General features: G+C 38.2%; 1 protein-coding gene across 3 annotated transcripts in view; it reads left to right on the forward strand.

Moving 5' to 3' along the window:
- LOC126249104 (cGMP-dependent protein kinase, isozyme 1-like) overlaps positions 1-19,341 on the forward strand; it is a 382,876-nt gene that overhangs the window by 298,473 nt on the left and 65,062 nt on the right. For all 3 annotated transcript variants that reach the window (XM_049950773.1, XM_049950765.1, XM_049950758.1), the window contains exon 13: positions 12,652-12,837. In XM_049950773.1, coding sequence (XP_049806730.1) covers positions 12,652-12,837 — 186 coding nt within the window. The remainder of the gene's footprint in view (positions 1-12,651; positions 12,838-19,341) is intronic.

Genomic DNA, 19,341 nt, shown 5'->3' on the forward strand with positions numbered 1-19,341 from the left:
TAGGTACAGAAAGCTGGTTCAATTCTGAAATTGACAGCAGTGAGATTTTTGGGGAAAATTTAAGTGTTTATCAAAGTGATAGGCAAATGGGAAATGGAGGTGGTGTATTTGTCGCAGTAGACAAAAAACTAAAATCCACTGAGATAGAAATTGAAGCTGCATGTGAGATTGTTTGAGCAAGACTCAGTATCAGGGATGGTCATAAAATGATAATTTGATCCTTCTATTGTCCACCAGACTCATCTCTTGATGTAACCAAAAACTTCAGACAAAACATCAGTTCACTTGTACATAAGTTCTCCAGTCATATTGTAGTAATTGGCACAGACTTTAATCATCCAACAGTTAATTGGGAAAATTACAGTTTCATTAGTGATGGGCATGATTAGACATCCTGTGAAACTCTACTAAATGCATTATCTGAAAACCACCTAGAACAGGTAGTTATGAACCCTGCTCATGATGGAAATATATTGGATCTAACGGTAACAGATAGACCTGACCACATTGAAACTGGTGTCAGAGACCATGATGCAGTTGTAGCAACAATGATTATCAAAGTACAAAGGACAATTAAAACAAGAAGAAAGATATATATGTTCAGTAAACTAGATAAAAATCAGTGATGTCATATCTCAATGAGGAACTTGAAACTTTCAGCACAGGGCAGGAGCATTGTGAGGAACTCTGGCTCATGTTTAAAAGAGAGCAGTTGATCATCCATTGGATAGATATGTACTCAGTAGAATAGTTCACAATGGAAGGAAGCCTCCATGGAATACAGTCACTGTAAAGAAACTTGTAAAGAAAGAGTGATTACTGGATAATGGGCGTAAAACAAAGCATAGGGCTATAGAAAGATAGCTGCTGAATGAAACACATTGTACCACTGAAAAGATGAATGAAATAAGTATTGGTGTCAGTAGTGTTGAGAAACAGGTGAAATAATTAAAGTTGAAGAATCTCCAACCCTTGATAGAATCCCTGTGAGATACTATACTGAATTTGTGGCTGAGTTACCCCCACTTCTCTCTATAATCTATCATAGACCCCTAAAAAAATGCCCAGTTCTTGAAAAAAGGCACAGGTTACACCTGTCTACAAGGAGGGTAGTAGAAGTGATCCACAAAACTACCATCCAATGTCCTTGGCATCAATTTGTTGTAGAATCTTAGAATATATTCTGAGCTCAAACATATAGAGGTATCTTGAACAGAATGACCTTCTCAATGCCAGCCAGCACGGTTTTCAAAAACATTGATTATGTGAAACCCAACTTGCACTTTTCTCGCATGACATACTAAAAGATTTGGATCAAGGGAACAAGATTGATTTCCAAAAAGCATTTGACATAGTACCACACCTACACTTATTGTCAAAAGTATTACTGTATGGACTATCAAGTGAAATTGGTGACTGAATTGAGGTCTTTTTGGTTGGTAGGAAACAGTGTGTTATCTTGGATGGGGAATCATCATGAGATGATGTGCCCCAGGAAATTGTGTTGGGACTTTTACCATTCATGTTGTATATTAATAACCTTGCAGACAATAGTAATAATAAAATTAGGATTTTTGCAGATAATACAGTTATCTAGAATGAAGGAGTATCTGAGAGAAGCTGCTTAAATATTCAGTCAGATATTATAAGATTTCAAAGTGGTGCAGATATTGGCAACATTCTTTAAATGTTCAGAAATGTAAAATTTTGCACTTCACAAAATGAAAAATATAGTATCCTACGACTATAATATGAATGAGTCACTTTTGGAATCAGTCAACTCATACAAATACCTGGGTGTAACACTGGTATGAAATGGAATGATCACATAGGTTCAGTCATGGGTAAAGCAGGTTAGACTTTGGTTTATTGGTAGAATGCTGGTGAAGTGCAATCAGTCTACAAAAGATATTGCTTACAAATCATCGATGTAACCCATCATAGAATATTGCTCAAGTGTGTGGGACCTGTACCAGATAGGACTAACAGGGAATATTGAATGTATATAGAGAAGGGCAGCACGAATGGTCACATGTGTGTATAATCCATGGGAGAGTGTCACAGAGATACTGAAGGATCTTAACTGGAATTCTCTTGAAAATAGACATAAACTATCCCAAAAGTCTATTAACAAAGTTTGAAGAACCAGCTTTAAATGACTTTTAATGATTAATCTAGGGATATACTAAAACCCTCAATGTATCGCTCACACAGGAATTGTGAGGATACGATTATAATAATTACTGCATGCACAGAAGCATTCAAACAGTCGTTCTTTCCATGCTCTATACATCAATGGAACAGGAAGAAACCCTAATAATGGGTGCAATGAGAAGTACCCTGTGCCATGCACTTCATGATAATTTGCAGATTATAGATGTAGATTGGTCCATACTTTTAAAAATTTCAGCCACATTTGTCTCAAATTAGTTTAGTAAAGGCAGTGATGATGTTGCTGTTGAGCATCCTATACATCCTGGGATCTAGCATACCTCACAGCTTGCTTTATGTAGATGAGCATTCTTAGCAGATTTTCAAATCCGCAACTCTTGAGGAAATATTTATCTTGTGGTCATCAGGCTATCTGAGGACCACTATTTCTCATGCTATTTTTGAGGGGATATCTAACTTAATAAATACCAAACAAAAAATTTTGTAATGTTTGTATATTATTTTTCAGTACATAAACAAAGACATCTAGCTTTACTTCCACCTGCTGCAGTCACTGGTGCCACCATACTATTTAGTATAATCAAATTACTAGAGACACTGGCCTAACTAACTCTGAAGTTTTCAGAACAGTCAAACCCTGCTTGCCTTCAGCTGATATTACTTCTTTTATTATGGTGGCTTGCAAATCATTTATATGGCAACAATCAAACCCTACATAATGATTAATAAGTACCTTATAAATCAAATGAATATTTCTGCAAATTATGACTATGTTCAAAGCCAGTTTTCCATATGATTCAGTAGCCCAAAACAGTATTCAGGGACACTCACAGATTTCAGGTTCTGTTTTTGTGCAAATGATGTTTATAATATCTTGCTTGAACCAGGTTGACATAGGGACAGAAGGAGGAAAAACATACAAAATATGAAAATCACTACAAAATGTAAAACTCAAACTAGTACAGCATTTATAAACCAGCATATACATTTGTTTCTTTCCGACTAAAACTAATTCTAATTAATTCAAAGTAATATCTATTATTAAAAATCAGTGGTACAAATGTGATAGTTTGCAGAATATCTTATATAGTTCCTAAGGCATTTGTATCAACATTTTAACTAATTAATACGAATTAGAGTTAATTGGAATTACTTGTCATTTGAATGAAACAGATTGTGTTTATCAAGGTATTTCAACCTCATACATTGTCTGTGATATTTCAGTTCCTTCAAAAATCTTTTGAAGGAGACCGTCTAAAAGTCGGTTGTGCAGTGGTTTCAAATTAGGCTCTGCAATATCAGTTCATTAAGCTTATCCCCTGCAAAACTTGTTATGTCACTGTAGTTGGCCTCAGGGGCTCAGCATTTGTTTACTGGGTATGGGCTTGGTGACCTCAGAGTTTCTGAACTGGGGATTGGTAATTGTTGTCAGTCCTCTGTCACTATAAGCTCTGGGCATGCTTAACGACTCTTTGTGGTGCGGCAGTGGAACATTGTGTGTCACAGGGATCAAGGATCTTGGCTTGACATCCCAGAGCATAAGGATAGTAAGCACCTCTATATAAAAAACAAAAATAAAAAAAATAAAAAATATCAGTCTCAAAGTGTGCTGCACACTGATGAAAGGCATAGCAGTTGAAGTGGAATGGTTGTTAGTGGGAAATCTCTGTGGAACCTGCCACATTTCATTTGTATAAGGCCTACTGAGGCATGCAGGGTTCTGTCTAGGTATACTTTTATTTCCCTAGCTGCTCATGGGACCAGGATGGATCCTTTGAAATCTTCTCTTCCTCCTCCCAGTAGAAAAACTGGGACTCTGGTAGCTACCAACACCCAGCTGAATAAGAGGGCTCATGTAGCCAGGCCTCCATACTTGGGATTACATAGACTCTTTCAGTATTGAGTAATGGACACATGGTAGTGACTAGAATGTGTTTCTTATAATTAAACAAAAATAGGGGAGCTTTGAGAAAGTTTCACCTTTTTACCAGACAAAAAGGTTTAAAGGGAAATGCTGGAAGTTTAAAACCTGCCAAGATCTTGAAAAATGGCTCCATGTTAGTAGAAACATCTGATTCCCAAAAAGTGAAGAACATCCAGAAAGCTCAATGCATCTGGGAGTATGCAATAGAATGTGAAATGCACAACACCTTGAACTACAGCAAAGGTGTTGTGACTTGCAGGCATATGGTTGACATTTACCAAGAACTGAAAGCTGAGGATCCCAGAAAGGCATTGTTGATACACAGGACATAATGAAATGGGTGGTTGGAGATCTCGTGAAACTGGACACATTTACACTGACTTTCAGCAGTGTGAAACTTCCAGAGAACTTTAAGACTGATTGCCTTCAACTCAGCATGTGGCCTTATTTTCCTAATCCAATGCTCAGTTTTCCATTCCAGCACTTTGGTTACACCACTAAGTTGTAAGGGAGTAGCCACTTGCAAATGGGGTAAGGCCACTCTTAAACAACCAGTTCAGAAGACTGATGCTGCTACACAAACAGAGGTTGCTAGTGTCAGCACTAGCACCTGTATTTGTCAGTAAAATTGTGCTGCTGCAGTTACTTTGAAGCCTACACTTTCTCCCAGAACAACAGACAATGTCATGATCACTAACGGTGTGGAGCTCCGTGCTCCTCCAAAGGTTTAGTTTGGCCCACCTCCAGTGCTGCCACTACCACTGCTGTGGTTTGGCTCCAAAGCCTACTCAGAGCAAAAAATCAAAGGTCAAGCATCCATCACCAGCAGAAAGACAGAGTGCAGATGCAACCCCCATGATAAATGGCTCTCATTATACAATGGAACATTAATGGGTTCAGGACATACATGGAGGAACTGAAACAGCTAGCACAGGAACACCCCCTGTGCCTGTGTTTACAAGAAAATGTTTTAAACCCACTCACCTCCCTTTGCTATGGGGCTATACCCTTCACCAAGGAGATGACCTGACTGGGAACCAAACCAAGGGAGGGTTGCAGTGTTTCTCAATAAGACAGAGCACTCCTTTGCACTCCCCCTGTCCACTAATCTGCAAGCAGTTGCTGTTGATACTCACATCAGTGGGAGATAATTGATGACTTCAACTCGAACTCTGCATTCGTCTACTAAATTGAGCATTACCTGAAGAGAAGCCACCCAAGTGGATGGTCAGAAGGGTTAACTGGACACTGTTCAGAACACGGTGACAACATCAAGGTATGGGTGGACCAATTCACACAAGTAATCCATCATGCAGCTGACTTATCGATCAAAAAGTCCTCAGGTCATCTTTGGAGGTGATCTGTAGCTTGGTGGAGAGATGAATGCTGTTCAGCAATCTGTGACAGGCATGTGGCTCTTTGATGGTTTAAATGGCACCTGACAGCAGACAACCTCACAGGTTTTCAAGTTGCAAGAGCCATGGCTCACCGTGTAATTAAGGAGAGCATGAAAAGGTCATGGCAAGCATTCCTAGACTCTATCAACCATTCCTCTTGTTCTACAAAAGTGTGGGTAGCCATCTGCGGAATTTCCAGTAAACACAGCCATTTACCAATAGCAGCGGTGCTGAAACAGGAGTGTCTCCAAATGGTGCCCAAAGAGATGGCTCAGATAATGCAGAGCATTTTACAGTAGCTACAGCCAATGTCAGCTGGGCTCTATCATTTTGCCATTACTGTGCAACTGCAGATAGAAGCAAGTTTGACTTCAGATCCCAAATTCTGAATCTTTCAACTGTCCTTTCTCCATGTGGGAGTTGGAATTGGCACTGTCTGAGACTGTGATACTGCACCTGGGCAAAACCACATCTTGTTCTGTAAGCTTCAACATTTGCCAGCAGCATCAAAGGAAATCATCCTCAAAGGTTTTCATCTTATGTGGCAGACACATAACTTTCCTGACTCATGGAGAGAAGCAATTCTGATACCTCTCGTTAAACTCAGAAAGGAATGCACATGTCCCAGCAGCTATCAGAGCATTGCCTTAACAAGTTGTGTTGGAAAGACCCATGAGTCCATGGTTAAATGTCACCTGGTCTGCTTGTTGGAGACCAGGCAACTCCTTGGCTGCTCTCAGGGTGGATTCCAGAGATTTTGGTCCACTGTCAACAATCTGACCCTCCTAGAGGTGGCTAGTCATCAAGTTTCCATTTGTAAACATCACTGCCTTGGTATATAATTTGAGATCAGTAATGTGTACAACACTACTTGCTTTTGCACATCCATCCGTGGGGCTTTTGTGGCCACCTCCCCATTTTCACATGGTCCTCCTTGTCTAAGCATTATTTATGGTCTCATGTTGGTGATGTGCTGTAGTATCTTTTTGAGTAATAGAATGATGTTCCTCAGGTCAATGTTTTAAGTGTTCACTCTTTGACATAGCCGTAAACAGTGTCGCATGTATGATAAGAAGTCCTGTAAAGTGCTCTCTATTTGTGGATGATTTTGCTGTTTCCTGCTCTTCCTCCAGTGTTGCAACTGTGACCTGCTGTCTGCAACTTACTGTGCGGAGGTTAAAGGAGTGGGCTGCAATGAGGGGTTTCAGTTTTCTGCAGATAAGTGTGTGTGTGTGTTCATTTTAATCATTCTCATCTTATTTCTAATGTACCTGACCTGCAAGGCAGGGACACCATTCTACATTTTAAAGACTCAGAGAGGTTTCTGCCCCTCATTTTTGACACCAAACTATCATGAGTAATACACCTGAGAGACCTGAAAGCCAGAACCCAGTAGGTGCTGAATATTATCAAGCACCTTAGGCACCTCGTCATTAGTTATGTGATCTACCCATCTAATCTTCAGCATTCTTCTGTAGCACCACATTTCGAAAGCTTCTATTCTCTTCTTGTCCAAACTATTTATCGTCCATGTTTCACTTCCATACATGGCTACACTCCATACAAATACTTTCAGAAACGACTTCCTGACACTTAAATCTATACTTGATGTTAACAAATTTCTCTTCTTCAGAAACGCTTTCCTTCCCATTGCCAGTCTACATTTTATATCCTCTCTACTTCGACCATCATCAGTTATTTCGCTCCCCAAATAGCAAAACTCCTTTACTACTTTAAGTGTCTCATTTCCTAATCTAATTCCCTCAGCATCACCTGACTTAATTCGACTATATTCCATTATCCTCGTTTTACTTTTGTTGATGTTCATCTTATATCCTCCTTTCAAGACACTGTCCATTCCATTCAACTGCTCTTCCAAGTCATTTGCTGTCTCTGACAGAATTACAATGTCATCGGTGAACCTCAAAGTTTTTATTTCTTCTCCATGGACTTAAATACCTACTCCGAATTTTTCTTTTGTTTCCTTTAGTGCTTGCTTGATATACAGACTGAATAACATCGGGGACAGGCTACAACCCTGTCTCACTCCCTTCCCAACCGCTGCTTCCCTTTCATGCCCCTCGACTCTTATAACTGCCATTTTGTTTCTGTACAAATTGTAAATAGCCTTTCGCTCCCTGTATTTTACCCCTTCCATCTTTAGAATTTGAAAGAGAGTATTCCAGTCAACATTGTTGCAGCTAAGTGAATTCAATTGTGGGCATATTGTTGGTGCTCATATGGTGGGTGCTTACGTAACCAAGACAACCAAAATCATTGGTCTATGTTTATCCATCATGGATAGGGGACAGTAGCCAGTCAAATATCTACCAAAGAAAAATTTCCAAACAGCCATATCTTTAAAGAAGTTATTTTATTTAGACGACCAGTTTTGACCTCTCAATAGTGCCATCTTCAAGCCCATATGAAGTTCATGTATTGACATCCTGATATATCGATACTTGCAGAGGTGGAGCCATCAATATCTGGAGTCTGTGAATTTGTTTTTGGTGTTATCATGTACTTTACAGTTTCATGTTCATTAATTTTTGATTATAGATTCTTTTGGAGTGTGATGCAGTTTATTTGCTGAGAGTGAGTGTGAGGTTATGTTGTGATATTTGTCCCTGTACAGAAGGATTAAATTACCTTAGTGATGATGTTACTTAATTTTTGCTGAATATATATTTGTCTGGCACACAGAATCCATGCAACAGATCACTTAATATTTCTGAAAATTATCTGTTTACAGCCCATAAATTCTTAACAGCTAAGATAAAACTTATTTCATTTGCAAGGAAAGTACCTTCAATAAAACTACAGTTTTTTGTGTGATCACAGCACATATTATGTAATATGATTGTCTATTTTTTTATTATTCAGTATTGTTTATATTACTAAAAATAAGCATTACAGCACATATTATGTAATATGATTGTCTATTTTTTTTATTATTCAGTATTGTTTATATTACTAAAATAAGCATTACACAGCATTTTTGATACTATGCCATGAATGGGAATTTCTGTTCTTCATATAAGTCCATTTAGTGGCCATTTGTAATGTAATACAGTGCTGGAAGATGTGTCCCTGTTCACAGCTAGAGGTAGAATGACAGATAGCATATGAACATACTTCTACACTGCCACCAGGTGGCAGTTCCAGACTCAGGACAGAAAATTTACAAAGAAACACACATACAAGTGTACGTATATTACCCTTCAACCCTTCTGCCTGATGGAGGAGTCACTGGCTCCAAAAGCTTGCCAACCATGACAGTCTTTTATGTGTGTGTTCTGTCGCCGCTTGTTGAGTAGATTTTTTATCTGTCCAATTAAATTATAGTACTATACAGTTATACATAAAAGAAATTTACAGTTATAAATGCTGCAAGATGTAGTATATCATCATCATCATCATCATCATCATCATCATCATTAGCTAATTCATTCATTTGGTGATGTGGTCTCTTTGAGTCAGCAAGCAACATAGGATCCCTGCAGTTTCTTTCATTTCTATCAATCATGAGTTTCCCATTCCCAGTTCAGTCTGGCTGTGTTTTTTAAGTCCCTGTCCCATTTGTCTGGTGGTCTTCCTTGTGGTCTTTTTTTGGTAAATTAGGCTTCAGTCTAGTACTTGTTTGACAAACTGCTAACTTTTCTTCAAGCAACATGAACAGCCCACTGCCATTTCAAAGTTTTAACTCTTCCTACTATGTCACTGACCTTTGTCTGCCTCATATCAACTGCTTTATTTATAGTCTTTCCTTGTGTAGCCCAACATTATTCTTTCCATTCCTCTTTGAGCTATTGTTAGTTTCCTACAATGAACTCATTTAATACCCATGTCTCACAACCATAGGTTGTTACTGGCAGTATACATTGTTCAAAAATTGTTTTCTGCAGCTTGGCTGACATCTTGGACTTCAAAATTGAGAAGTATCTTAAGCCATAAGCTTGCCAGCCTAATTTAATACATCAAACTATTGTGGTTTTAGGTCTCCTTTCCTATTTATCAGTTGATCCAGGTACACATATTCTGTGACCCTGTGACGTTACATACTTCCAATAGATATGTCCATTCATTCACAAGGATCTTTTGTTTTGTCATAGTTAATTTTTAGGCAAGCTTCAGAGCAGACTGACGCAAGTTCATTTACTGGTATTTGAAGCAAGAGATAAAATAATAATAATAATTATTTACATACTACTGTAGTATTACAACATTCATATATCCATGAAAAATGTATTCCAGTTCAAATAATATTTCAGTAAAACCATTTGTACAACATATCAATTAATATATAAAATATCAAACAACGGAAAATTCAGGATGGAATATATAAAATATTTAATACACTATCAGCCATATACCCTAATATTATGTCAGAACATGTGAAATAAATTTATTAATAAAACCCATAGAACATTATATAACATTGAAAAATATTGTTTGCTTAGGAAATTATTTCAAACACTCTCACACTGACTTAGCAGAGGTACATAATGACTTTCAGGGTCCTTCAACAAATGGGCTCCATGCCTATGCAAGCACAACCAATTCCTGAAATTACATCCAAGCATTAGTCAATAATTAACATCATGGAATACATTGCAATAAGTTGTGACCTCAATTATTCTATAGTGTTCGAAACTATACTGTATTATCCTTCTGTGATATTTGGTAAAGCATTGTCTTATGCCTAATATTATTTCAATTATAGCTGCACCAATTTCTGTCAGTTTTACTTATTTTCATTATTATTTTTATTATTCTTCATAAGACCAACTCACAATCACAGTCAGTATGTTTGGGGTCATTTTTGCTTGTTATTTCTATATGTAACTGATACATAGACGTTTCACTATGCCTTGCTCATACTGTAACTCCCCAATACTGTGTCTCACATAGTCAGCTACTGAAAATTGTTGTCGTATTATTTTAAGGCAGTGCCATAATTTTGTTTTGACTGTTATTCTAGTTGTATGTCACATGAAACCTTTACAGTGTTCCAGTTCAGTCCATTGTCTCAGTGTGATGTTGCATATACTTGCACTTGTTTCTGTCTTTATTGTTCACAACCTTTCACATTTGGGTTAAACTGTGGTATGGACGATTTTCAGTGTTTGGACGGGGTGACGCTAGGTATTTTCATTGTGATTTGATCATAACTAATGGTAACATATTACATTACATTAATTATGGCTTATGCTTGGATGTGACTTCTGAAATTAGTTCTGGTTGCATAGGTGTGAAGGCTGATTGGTGAAGAACCCTGAACACAATAAGTACCTTTTCTAGGACAATATGAGAATGTTTGAACATCATTTGTTATGTAAGCAACATTTTTCAACAATTAATAATGTTCATTGGATTTCATCAATAATTTTATTTCACATGATGAGACCTACTATTAACATATCTGGCTGATAGTAGACCAGATACTTTATATATAAGTTGATGTATTGTATCAATGGTTTTCCTGCAGTATCATATGAATTGGAATATCTTATTCATAGACAAATGTTGTAATACTACAATAATATATAAATAATTATTACAGTATTTCATAATATGGTCGATCAAATTTTATCTTTTGCACCATTTCTGGTTCTATATATGCTGTACTCCTCCCACAGTGATTACATACTTTTTATATATTACATCCTGAAGCATTACTAAGTGTATATTGTTTTTCTGTATAACTATATATTATTATGATACACATACACTTCTATGTGCATTTCTTTGTAAATTTTTTGTTGTAAGTCTGAACTGCCACATCTTCCAACACCGTATTAGGTGAAATTTATTTTTCTATCTACTTTTGTACCATTCTGATGTACAAATTCTGTTAAGAAATGCTACGGGACATAACATAACATTGCTTTCACTGTAAGGTTACTATGAATACATCATGTACGTATGTTTACTTTTTGACTGTGAATACACTTCCATATACTCACTTTTAACTTATCTTGCAGTAAAATTGTAAAAATGTGATTATGACAAAGTGTCTAATTCAAAGGCTGATGTAGACTCTACTACTTTGGACTATATCCCTATGCAGTCTGAAGACTACAGCATTGATTTATGTGTTCATTGTACCTTTCTTTATTAGTCTCTCACAGTTTGGCTTATGTAGAGGGCTTTGTATGAGTAACATACTATATTGTAATGGTGTGACTGTCTGTGTGTTTATGTTGTCTTTAAATGTGTGTTGCAGTTTTTTACATGTTGTGTAAGCAATTTTAATATTGTGTGGTCTGAAAGTATTTGCGATTTTTTAGGAGGGTTTGTGTGGAAATGGTGTGCAAACAGTGGTTTTTTTCTATTTTCTGTATGGCAGCTCGTTTATTACTGTTATTTTCTTCTATGTGAGATTGCCTGTAAGTGTGGCACCATAACAACTATTATAAAAAGGATAGCCTGTTACTCATTGGAAGGATGACATGTTGAATTGCAGACAGGCACAACAAAAAGACAGTCCTTCAGAAAAGGAAGGAAAACACACACACATTCACAGAAGCAGGCACACCTCACATCTGCATGAGAACTATCTCCAGCTGCTCGTGTCTTAATTGTTGATATTCTAACCTGGAATTTACACTGCCCATTGTGGCACTACATAGTCATTTTCTGCAGCAGTTTGCTTGATCATGTTGAGTTTGTCAAGCTCCAATTTTTTATTCTGCAGTTAACTAGTGCTCTGAATGCAGAATGTTTGTGTGTTGTAGGGTGGCAAGATGAGTTGTATATGGTAGTATCTGTTGATATTTTCTGTGGACTGTGAAGGTATATCTACTGATTAGTTTACTGATATTTAGGTCTCAGAAGTTGGTACTATCATTGCTTACATACTCAAAGGTGAATTTTACATTTTTATCTGTTTATCAAACATTTGAAGTGTATTGTCATAAAAATTTATGTCACCATCAACAAGAGCAGTGTATAATGAACATAATGTTTGTGGTTAATATCTATAAACAATGATTTCATTGCAAGGTTTTTTTGCACCAAACACACACACACACACACACACACACACACACACATTAAATTCCATTGGGCAAATCTGCATGCTGTACCTACAGAAATCCACTAGATGATTTGTTAGCTAACATGTGAAACTGATAATCATATGTAATTTATTTACAGACCACCATTCCGTGGAAGTGACCACCTAAAAACATATAATATGATACTAAAAGGAATTGGAGCAGTAACTTTCCCTAAGTACATGTCAAAATATGCTCAAAATATGATACGTCACCTCTGTCAACATCATGCTGCAGAACGTCTTGGGTATCAAAAGGCAGGGATAAAGGATATAAAGGACCACAAGTAAGTTGTGTGAAAATCTTTTCTTAAGTACACACTCACTCTCTCTGTCTCATACACACATGCACGCACGCACACACACACACACACACACACACACACACACACACACACACACACACACACACACACAAATCTGCTTCATTTTTTATTTTTTTTTTATTTATTATAAGGCCTGTTCACAGAGTAACTGAACAATTTATTTAGTAATATTTTCATTCAACTTACAAAAGTATAGTGCTTGTCTGTCTCAAGCTACTACTATTCTCTATTTCCAAGCGTTTGCCATGCACCTTAAAAAGTGTGTTCTGCCATTTTCTTCAGAGCCCATGACAAATCCTCCTTAATATCATAAGTGGTGTCAAAATGGTATATTTTCAGAAGTGATATTAACTTTGAAGATAGCAAGGGTTGTAGTGTATATGATGATGATGATGATGTATTCAGGCTTATTTTTCCAAGTGTGTGGTAAATCAAATGATGCATAATACAAATATGTATTATTTGTAGACTGCACTTTATCTAAACAGGTTCATTAAGTTTCAGCTCTGGTGCTAACTGTTTAAACACTCAGTTTCATCTGAGAGATAATGCCATCACCATTAATAGAATTTTGAATAATGGAAAATTTGATTGCAACTTTTGTAAGATATAAAGGAACTTAAAGCAAATTTATTACACATGAATATTGGAAACTTACTATTATTATCCTATCAACACTTACACAACTTGTTTGAGGATAGTCTTCAAGTGTGAGGGATCCTTACCATATAGCACTAACAGAGGATATTTTATGTTTATGGAGAAGGACAGCATGAATACACACATGTTTGTGCATCACAGAAATTTTGAAAAAACTGACTTGGCCGATGCCTGTACATAGTAGGGAATATTGCTCCAAAAGCCTATTTACAAAGTTTCCAGAAACTGAATTAAGTGAGGAGAGCAGGAATATAATTTTGGCCCTTAATCATCACTCACAATGGAAATGTGAAGACAAAATTAGTCTTACTGCATCGGACTCAGAAGCATTAAACCAGTCATTTCTCATATCCTCAATAAACAAATGTAGAGGGAAAGAAGCATAATATGAGGTACAGTGAAATGTGTTCTATCATGCACTTCATTGTGGTTTACAGAGTATTAATGTAGGTGCCTATGTATATGTAGGTGTAGACTAGAATTCACAATGAGTCAAATAAAGTGTAATTGATTGCTAAATGACAATCATGATATGAAAGCTCTGATGAATTAGGATCAACATGTGAACTGGTTACGTTGATGCAGTGGTCTGAGACTTACAAGTACACAGGCCTTGGCAGAAACTGTTATGAGGATAGTGCTGCCATGGTTTAGCAGTCCACAGTTGTCTTATCTAATGACTTCTGTGATTGCCACACATCTCCTGTGCCTGCATATTGCTACACAAAATTCTGATGAACAAACAACATGAAGCTTAGAAAGCCAACAGCGTCTTCCAATTTCTATTTAGGCAAACAACATCCCAAAAGTCTATGATATCAAGCTCATTAGTACAACTGAAATGGAGTTAAATAATATCTATCATATGGTCTACAGAAGGCATATCATAAATTTAGCAAAAAATTGTAGACCATTAGAATTTAAATCAGGTCATGTATTCTTTAAAGAGAAAGAGAGCAGAGAGAAAATTCAGAGGTAAGCTGACTTTAAACAATAACATCCAATCTGTAATCAGTCTTTCACTTTGCAGCTGTGTTCATTAAAAAAAATTTAACATTTAGGCTTTACTGTAAGCAACAAAGTTCCATATAAAATGAATATTTCACTGTGCAACAGTGTGTGCACTGTTTTGAAACTTCCTTGCAGAACAAAACTTTCTACCTGGCTGGGACTTGAATCCAGGACTTCGCCTTTCACAGCTAATATTCCTGTCAACTAAACTGTGCAGGCATAACTCACAATCTGTCCTCAAAGTTTCAATTTGGCAAGGAACTCTAACTTTTCAAGCTTCACAGAGGCTCTCCAGCATATTTGACTTAGCCATAATGGAGGTAGCAGATGCACACAAAAAGTTACAAAAAGCTGATGTAAGACATCAAATCCTACTACAAAATGGATGGTTTGTAAGCAAAACTAGAACAAATACCAAACAATAATTCCTCCATGGGAAATACTGGCTATGACATTAGAAATGATGGGGATCACACATTAGCAGAATTTACTAAGTAGATCAATATCTTTGTTTTTAAAACATTCTTTCAGAAGGAAATAAGTGGAAAGTGGACTTCTGAAGTTCCACATGAAATAAATTTTATACTGACTATATTTTATCAAAAAATAAGGGAATTATACATCATGTGATATTTTAAACCACTTTTAATTTCAAGTGTTCTTAGATGTTTGAGATCCAGAGTAATCATTAGACATGGAGATAAATGATATGAAACTCATGTGACAAGAAATCAGAAATGTGGATCACAAGAATTTATTTAAGTATTAGGAGGTATACCAAAGCAAATCAATTACATACTGTGGTGCCACGGTGAATAAGCAGTGATGACATTGAGTAATCACACAGCACTGGAATACACACTTCAGAAGCATCTGAATTCAAAAGTCATAAGACATACTAACTGGTAGAGAGTTTTGTGTGAGGTCTCTGTTAACTGTCAGCATGATGTTTGTTGAAGCAGTATTGTGACTGTAAGGATAATGTCAGCAGAAAGGTGGGAGGGAGGTGAGAGTGGTGGTATCAATGTCGTGTGGTAATTTGATGGTCTTGCAGAACTGTCGTGGAACGGAGCCATCAGCAGTATGGTGATATGCATGCTGATCTTTAGTGAGGAGGTTGTTGTCTGTGAGCTTGTTGTTGAGTTCCTTAGGCAGTAAATTGTGGATGTACAATTGCAAATAGAAGGCTGATGATATGGTGCCACTAAAGGGACCACCAACAAGTGTATCAGATGGGAGACCTTGGCAAGTGTTGATGTCCATTGAGGTATTTCGTAGTGGCCATGCAGGTTTGAATGAGTTAACAGATACTGTAGTAAGTTTCCCATTTAATAACATGTGGAATGTATGACTGTCTCTTTAAACACTTTGTGGGGGCGTGAGAGTGGTGGGTATAGGACAGATCATACCATGTTACCTCGTAACATTACAAATTTGCAATCTTTAAGTGCTTAATGTAGAAAGACTTTAGGTACTGAGTGCAAAGGGGGAAAAAGTATGCGGAGGTGAGCAGTATGTTGTTTGACATGAGAGACCAGGTCAGGTAGGCCTGGAAGCATAATTGATGGTTCCTGAAGTGCGAAGTCAGCCAGTAAGGCTCCAAGGTAATGTTTTTGTGCTGTGTGACTCCCAGAAGTACCCATAGTAATGCCTCACTCCATATAAAGACCACTTTTAATGTGCAGTGTCAACACTTGGCATAACCGCTGCTTTGTGGATGCTATTCTGTGGTTTTGAATCACCTAGTGCCTCTCATATTGCACAGTTCTAAGAAGAGGGTGGATATGAACTGCCAGTCCTGGTCGGTTGTGGTGGACAAGTGACAGCCAAAGCCTGAGATCCACATTTTGATAAATTCTTTGGTATTAGATTCAGCTGTTACCTCTTTTAGTGGTATTGCTTCAATCTATCGCATGGCACGATTGATCATCAAGAGAATGAAGTGGTAGCCACAGGAGGCAGATAATGGGCCAACAAGATCAAAATGCACATCTTGGAAGTACCCTTTTTTGCATCTCAAAGCAACCTAGGGACAATCGTGTGTGATATGAAACCTTGCTCTTTTGACACAGTCTTTCTTCAATTAGGCCATATGAGCTGATTCATCACCAGGCAAAAGGTTATACAAATGATTGGGTGTGCCAGATTGTGTACTAGTTAGAAGACGACTCAGCAGAATTGTTGAAGTGCAAGAAAATATCTCCAATTTTTTGAAACATAACAGAGTATAAGGCAGGATCCACTGGGGTAGGTTAAAATTCTATCCATAGGTTCGTGGATGGGTCATGAATGATGGCTTGTAACTTTATCTTGTTCTTGTGCCTCAGCAAGCTGTTTGTAGTCAAAGTGTGATGACAAGGCACTGACATGCAAGAAATAGCTTGCCACAATATTTTCTGCACCTTTCAGGTGATGGAAATCTATGGTAAAATGGGCAAGTGCCAAAATTGTTGGGGGCAAGTGTCCTTGGGTGGATTTCAAATAGAGTAAGCCAGTGGATGATGATCAGTATAAATAATCAGGGGGTGTCCTACATCTCGCCTGAAGTAGCACCATGCTTCATAGAGTGTTATTAGTTCCCTGCTGTATGTGGACCACTCGCTTTATGATGGTGTGAGCTTTCATGAGAAAAAAACAGAGTGACCACTGAGCACCCACCACCTCTTCTTGCAGCACAGAACCAATAGCTGAGTCACTTGCATCTGCTGTTATGATTAGCTGTGCATCAGGTACGGGGTGTGCCAAAGTGATGACATGGAGCAGGCAGTCTACAGTGTGCTCAAAAGCAGATTTCACCTCGATTTTCCATGTGAGTAAGTTTTTGGCAGTGGTGTTCTTGCTGGAGAGAGCTTACAATGCCAATGCTTGCAGGGAGGCTGTCTATGGAAGGTGTCTGCTTTAGAAACTAATCATGTCTAAGAACCAACATAGTTCTTGATAGTCTTGGGTTAGTGGCAGTTGCTGATTAGTCTCTATATGCTGTGATGTGGGACAGACACCCAAAGCATTTACAATATGTCCAAAGAAGGCAACTTCTTGGAGTTCAAGTTGGCAATCGTCTTCATTGCTCATGATACAATTGTAAGAGAGGATGTTGAGGATTTGTTCAAAAAGCATGTTGTGGGGAGCACTATCTGATGAGAAAATTAAGATATCATCAAGATAAGCATAACAGAATGGGAACTTGAATAGTAAACCATCCATAAAGCATTGCCATGTTTGTGCCATGTTCTTAAGTCCACATGGCATAAACATAAAGCCAAACAAACCAAAAAGCATGATATTGCCATTTTGTGAATGTATCCTGATCACATAGATATTTGTAGGCATGTGATCTTCCAATCAATGACACTAAAAGTAGAAGTGTTCACTAAATTGTTTAAATATTCTTGCATCACCTGCAAAGCTGACTCTCTCTCTTCCTCTCTTTGTGGAATGGTACATCTCATCTGTATCTTCAAGATAAGCATGTGACAATATTCTGCACATAGCTTAAAAACCAGATTTAATAACTCCTGAAACAGTTCATGTTCAACAACGTGAATTATCCCTGTGCCAAAAGAATAAAAGTGTGCCAGGGATGAGGTGGAAGGCTGTGGGTATTTCCAGCATGACAGGATGTGCTTAGCACAGTTACCCTGGGGTAGCCGTTGGCCAGTGGCCTGTTTAGAGCAGCCTGGCACATAGAGCATGCAGGAGAAAGTTTTTCAGTTATGTTTAGCATGATCTTTGACAGTGGTACCTTTCACTTTTGGAATAAAAAAAAGTATGGTAATTGTTTCACAAACAAACACAAACACACACACAAAATTCAAGCTTTCGCAACAAACTGTTGCCTCATCAGGAAAGAGGGGAAGGAGAGGGAAAGACGAAAGCATGTGGATTTTAAGGGAGAGGGTAAGGAGTCATTCCAATCCCGGGAGCGGAAAGACTTACCTTAGGGGGAAAAAGGACAGGTATACACTCGCACACATACACATATCCATCCACACATATACAGACCAAGCAGACATATTTAAAGACAAAGAGTTTGGGCAGAGATGTCAGTCGAGGCGGAAGTGAAGAGGCAAAGATGATGTTGAATGACAGGTGAGGTATGAGTGGCGGCAACTTGAAATTAGCGGAGATTGAGGCCTGGTGGGTAACGGGAAGAGAGGATATATTGAAGAGCAAGTTCCCATCTCCGGAGTTCGGATGGGTTGGTGTTGGTGGGAAGTATCCAGATAACCCGGACGGTGTAACACTGTGCCAAGATGTGCTGGCCGCGCACCAAGGCATGTTTAGCCACAGGGTGATCCTCATTACCAACAAACACTGTCTGCCTGTGTCCTATCATGCGAATGGACAGTTTGTTGCTGGTCATTCCCACATAGAATGCATCACAGTGTAGGCAGGTCAGTTGGTAAATCACGTGGGTGCTTTCACATGTGGCTCTGCCTTTGATCGTGTACACCTTCCGGGTTACAGGACTGGAGTAGGTGGTGGTGGGAGGGTGCATGGGACTGGTTTTACACTGGGGGCGGTTACAAGGATAGGAGCCAGAGGTTAGGGAAGGTGGTTTGGGGATTTCATAGGGCCGGCCGAAGTGGCCGCGCGGTTCTGGCGCTACAGTCTGGAACCGCGAGACCGCTCCGGTCGCAGGTTCGAATCCTGCCTCGGGCATGGATGTGTGTGATGTCCTTAGGTTAGTTAGGTTTAAGTAGTTCTAAGTTCTAGGGGACTGATGACCTCAGCAGTTGAGTCCCATAGTGCTCAGAGCCATTTGAACCTTTTTGATTTCATAGGGATGAACTA

The sequence above is a fragment of the Schistocerca nitens genome, chromosome 1 (assembly GCF_023898315.1).
Source record: "Schistocerca nitens isolate TAMUIC-IGC-003100 chromosome 1, iqSchNite1.1, whole genome shotgun sequence".
Lineage (NCBI taxonomy): Eukaryota > Metazoa > Arthropoda > Insecta > Orthoptera > Acrididae > Schistocerca > Schistocerca nitens.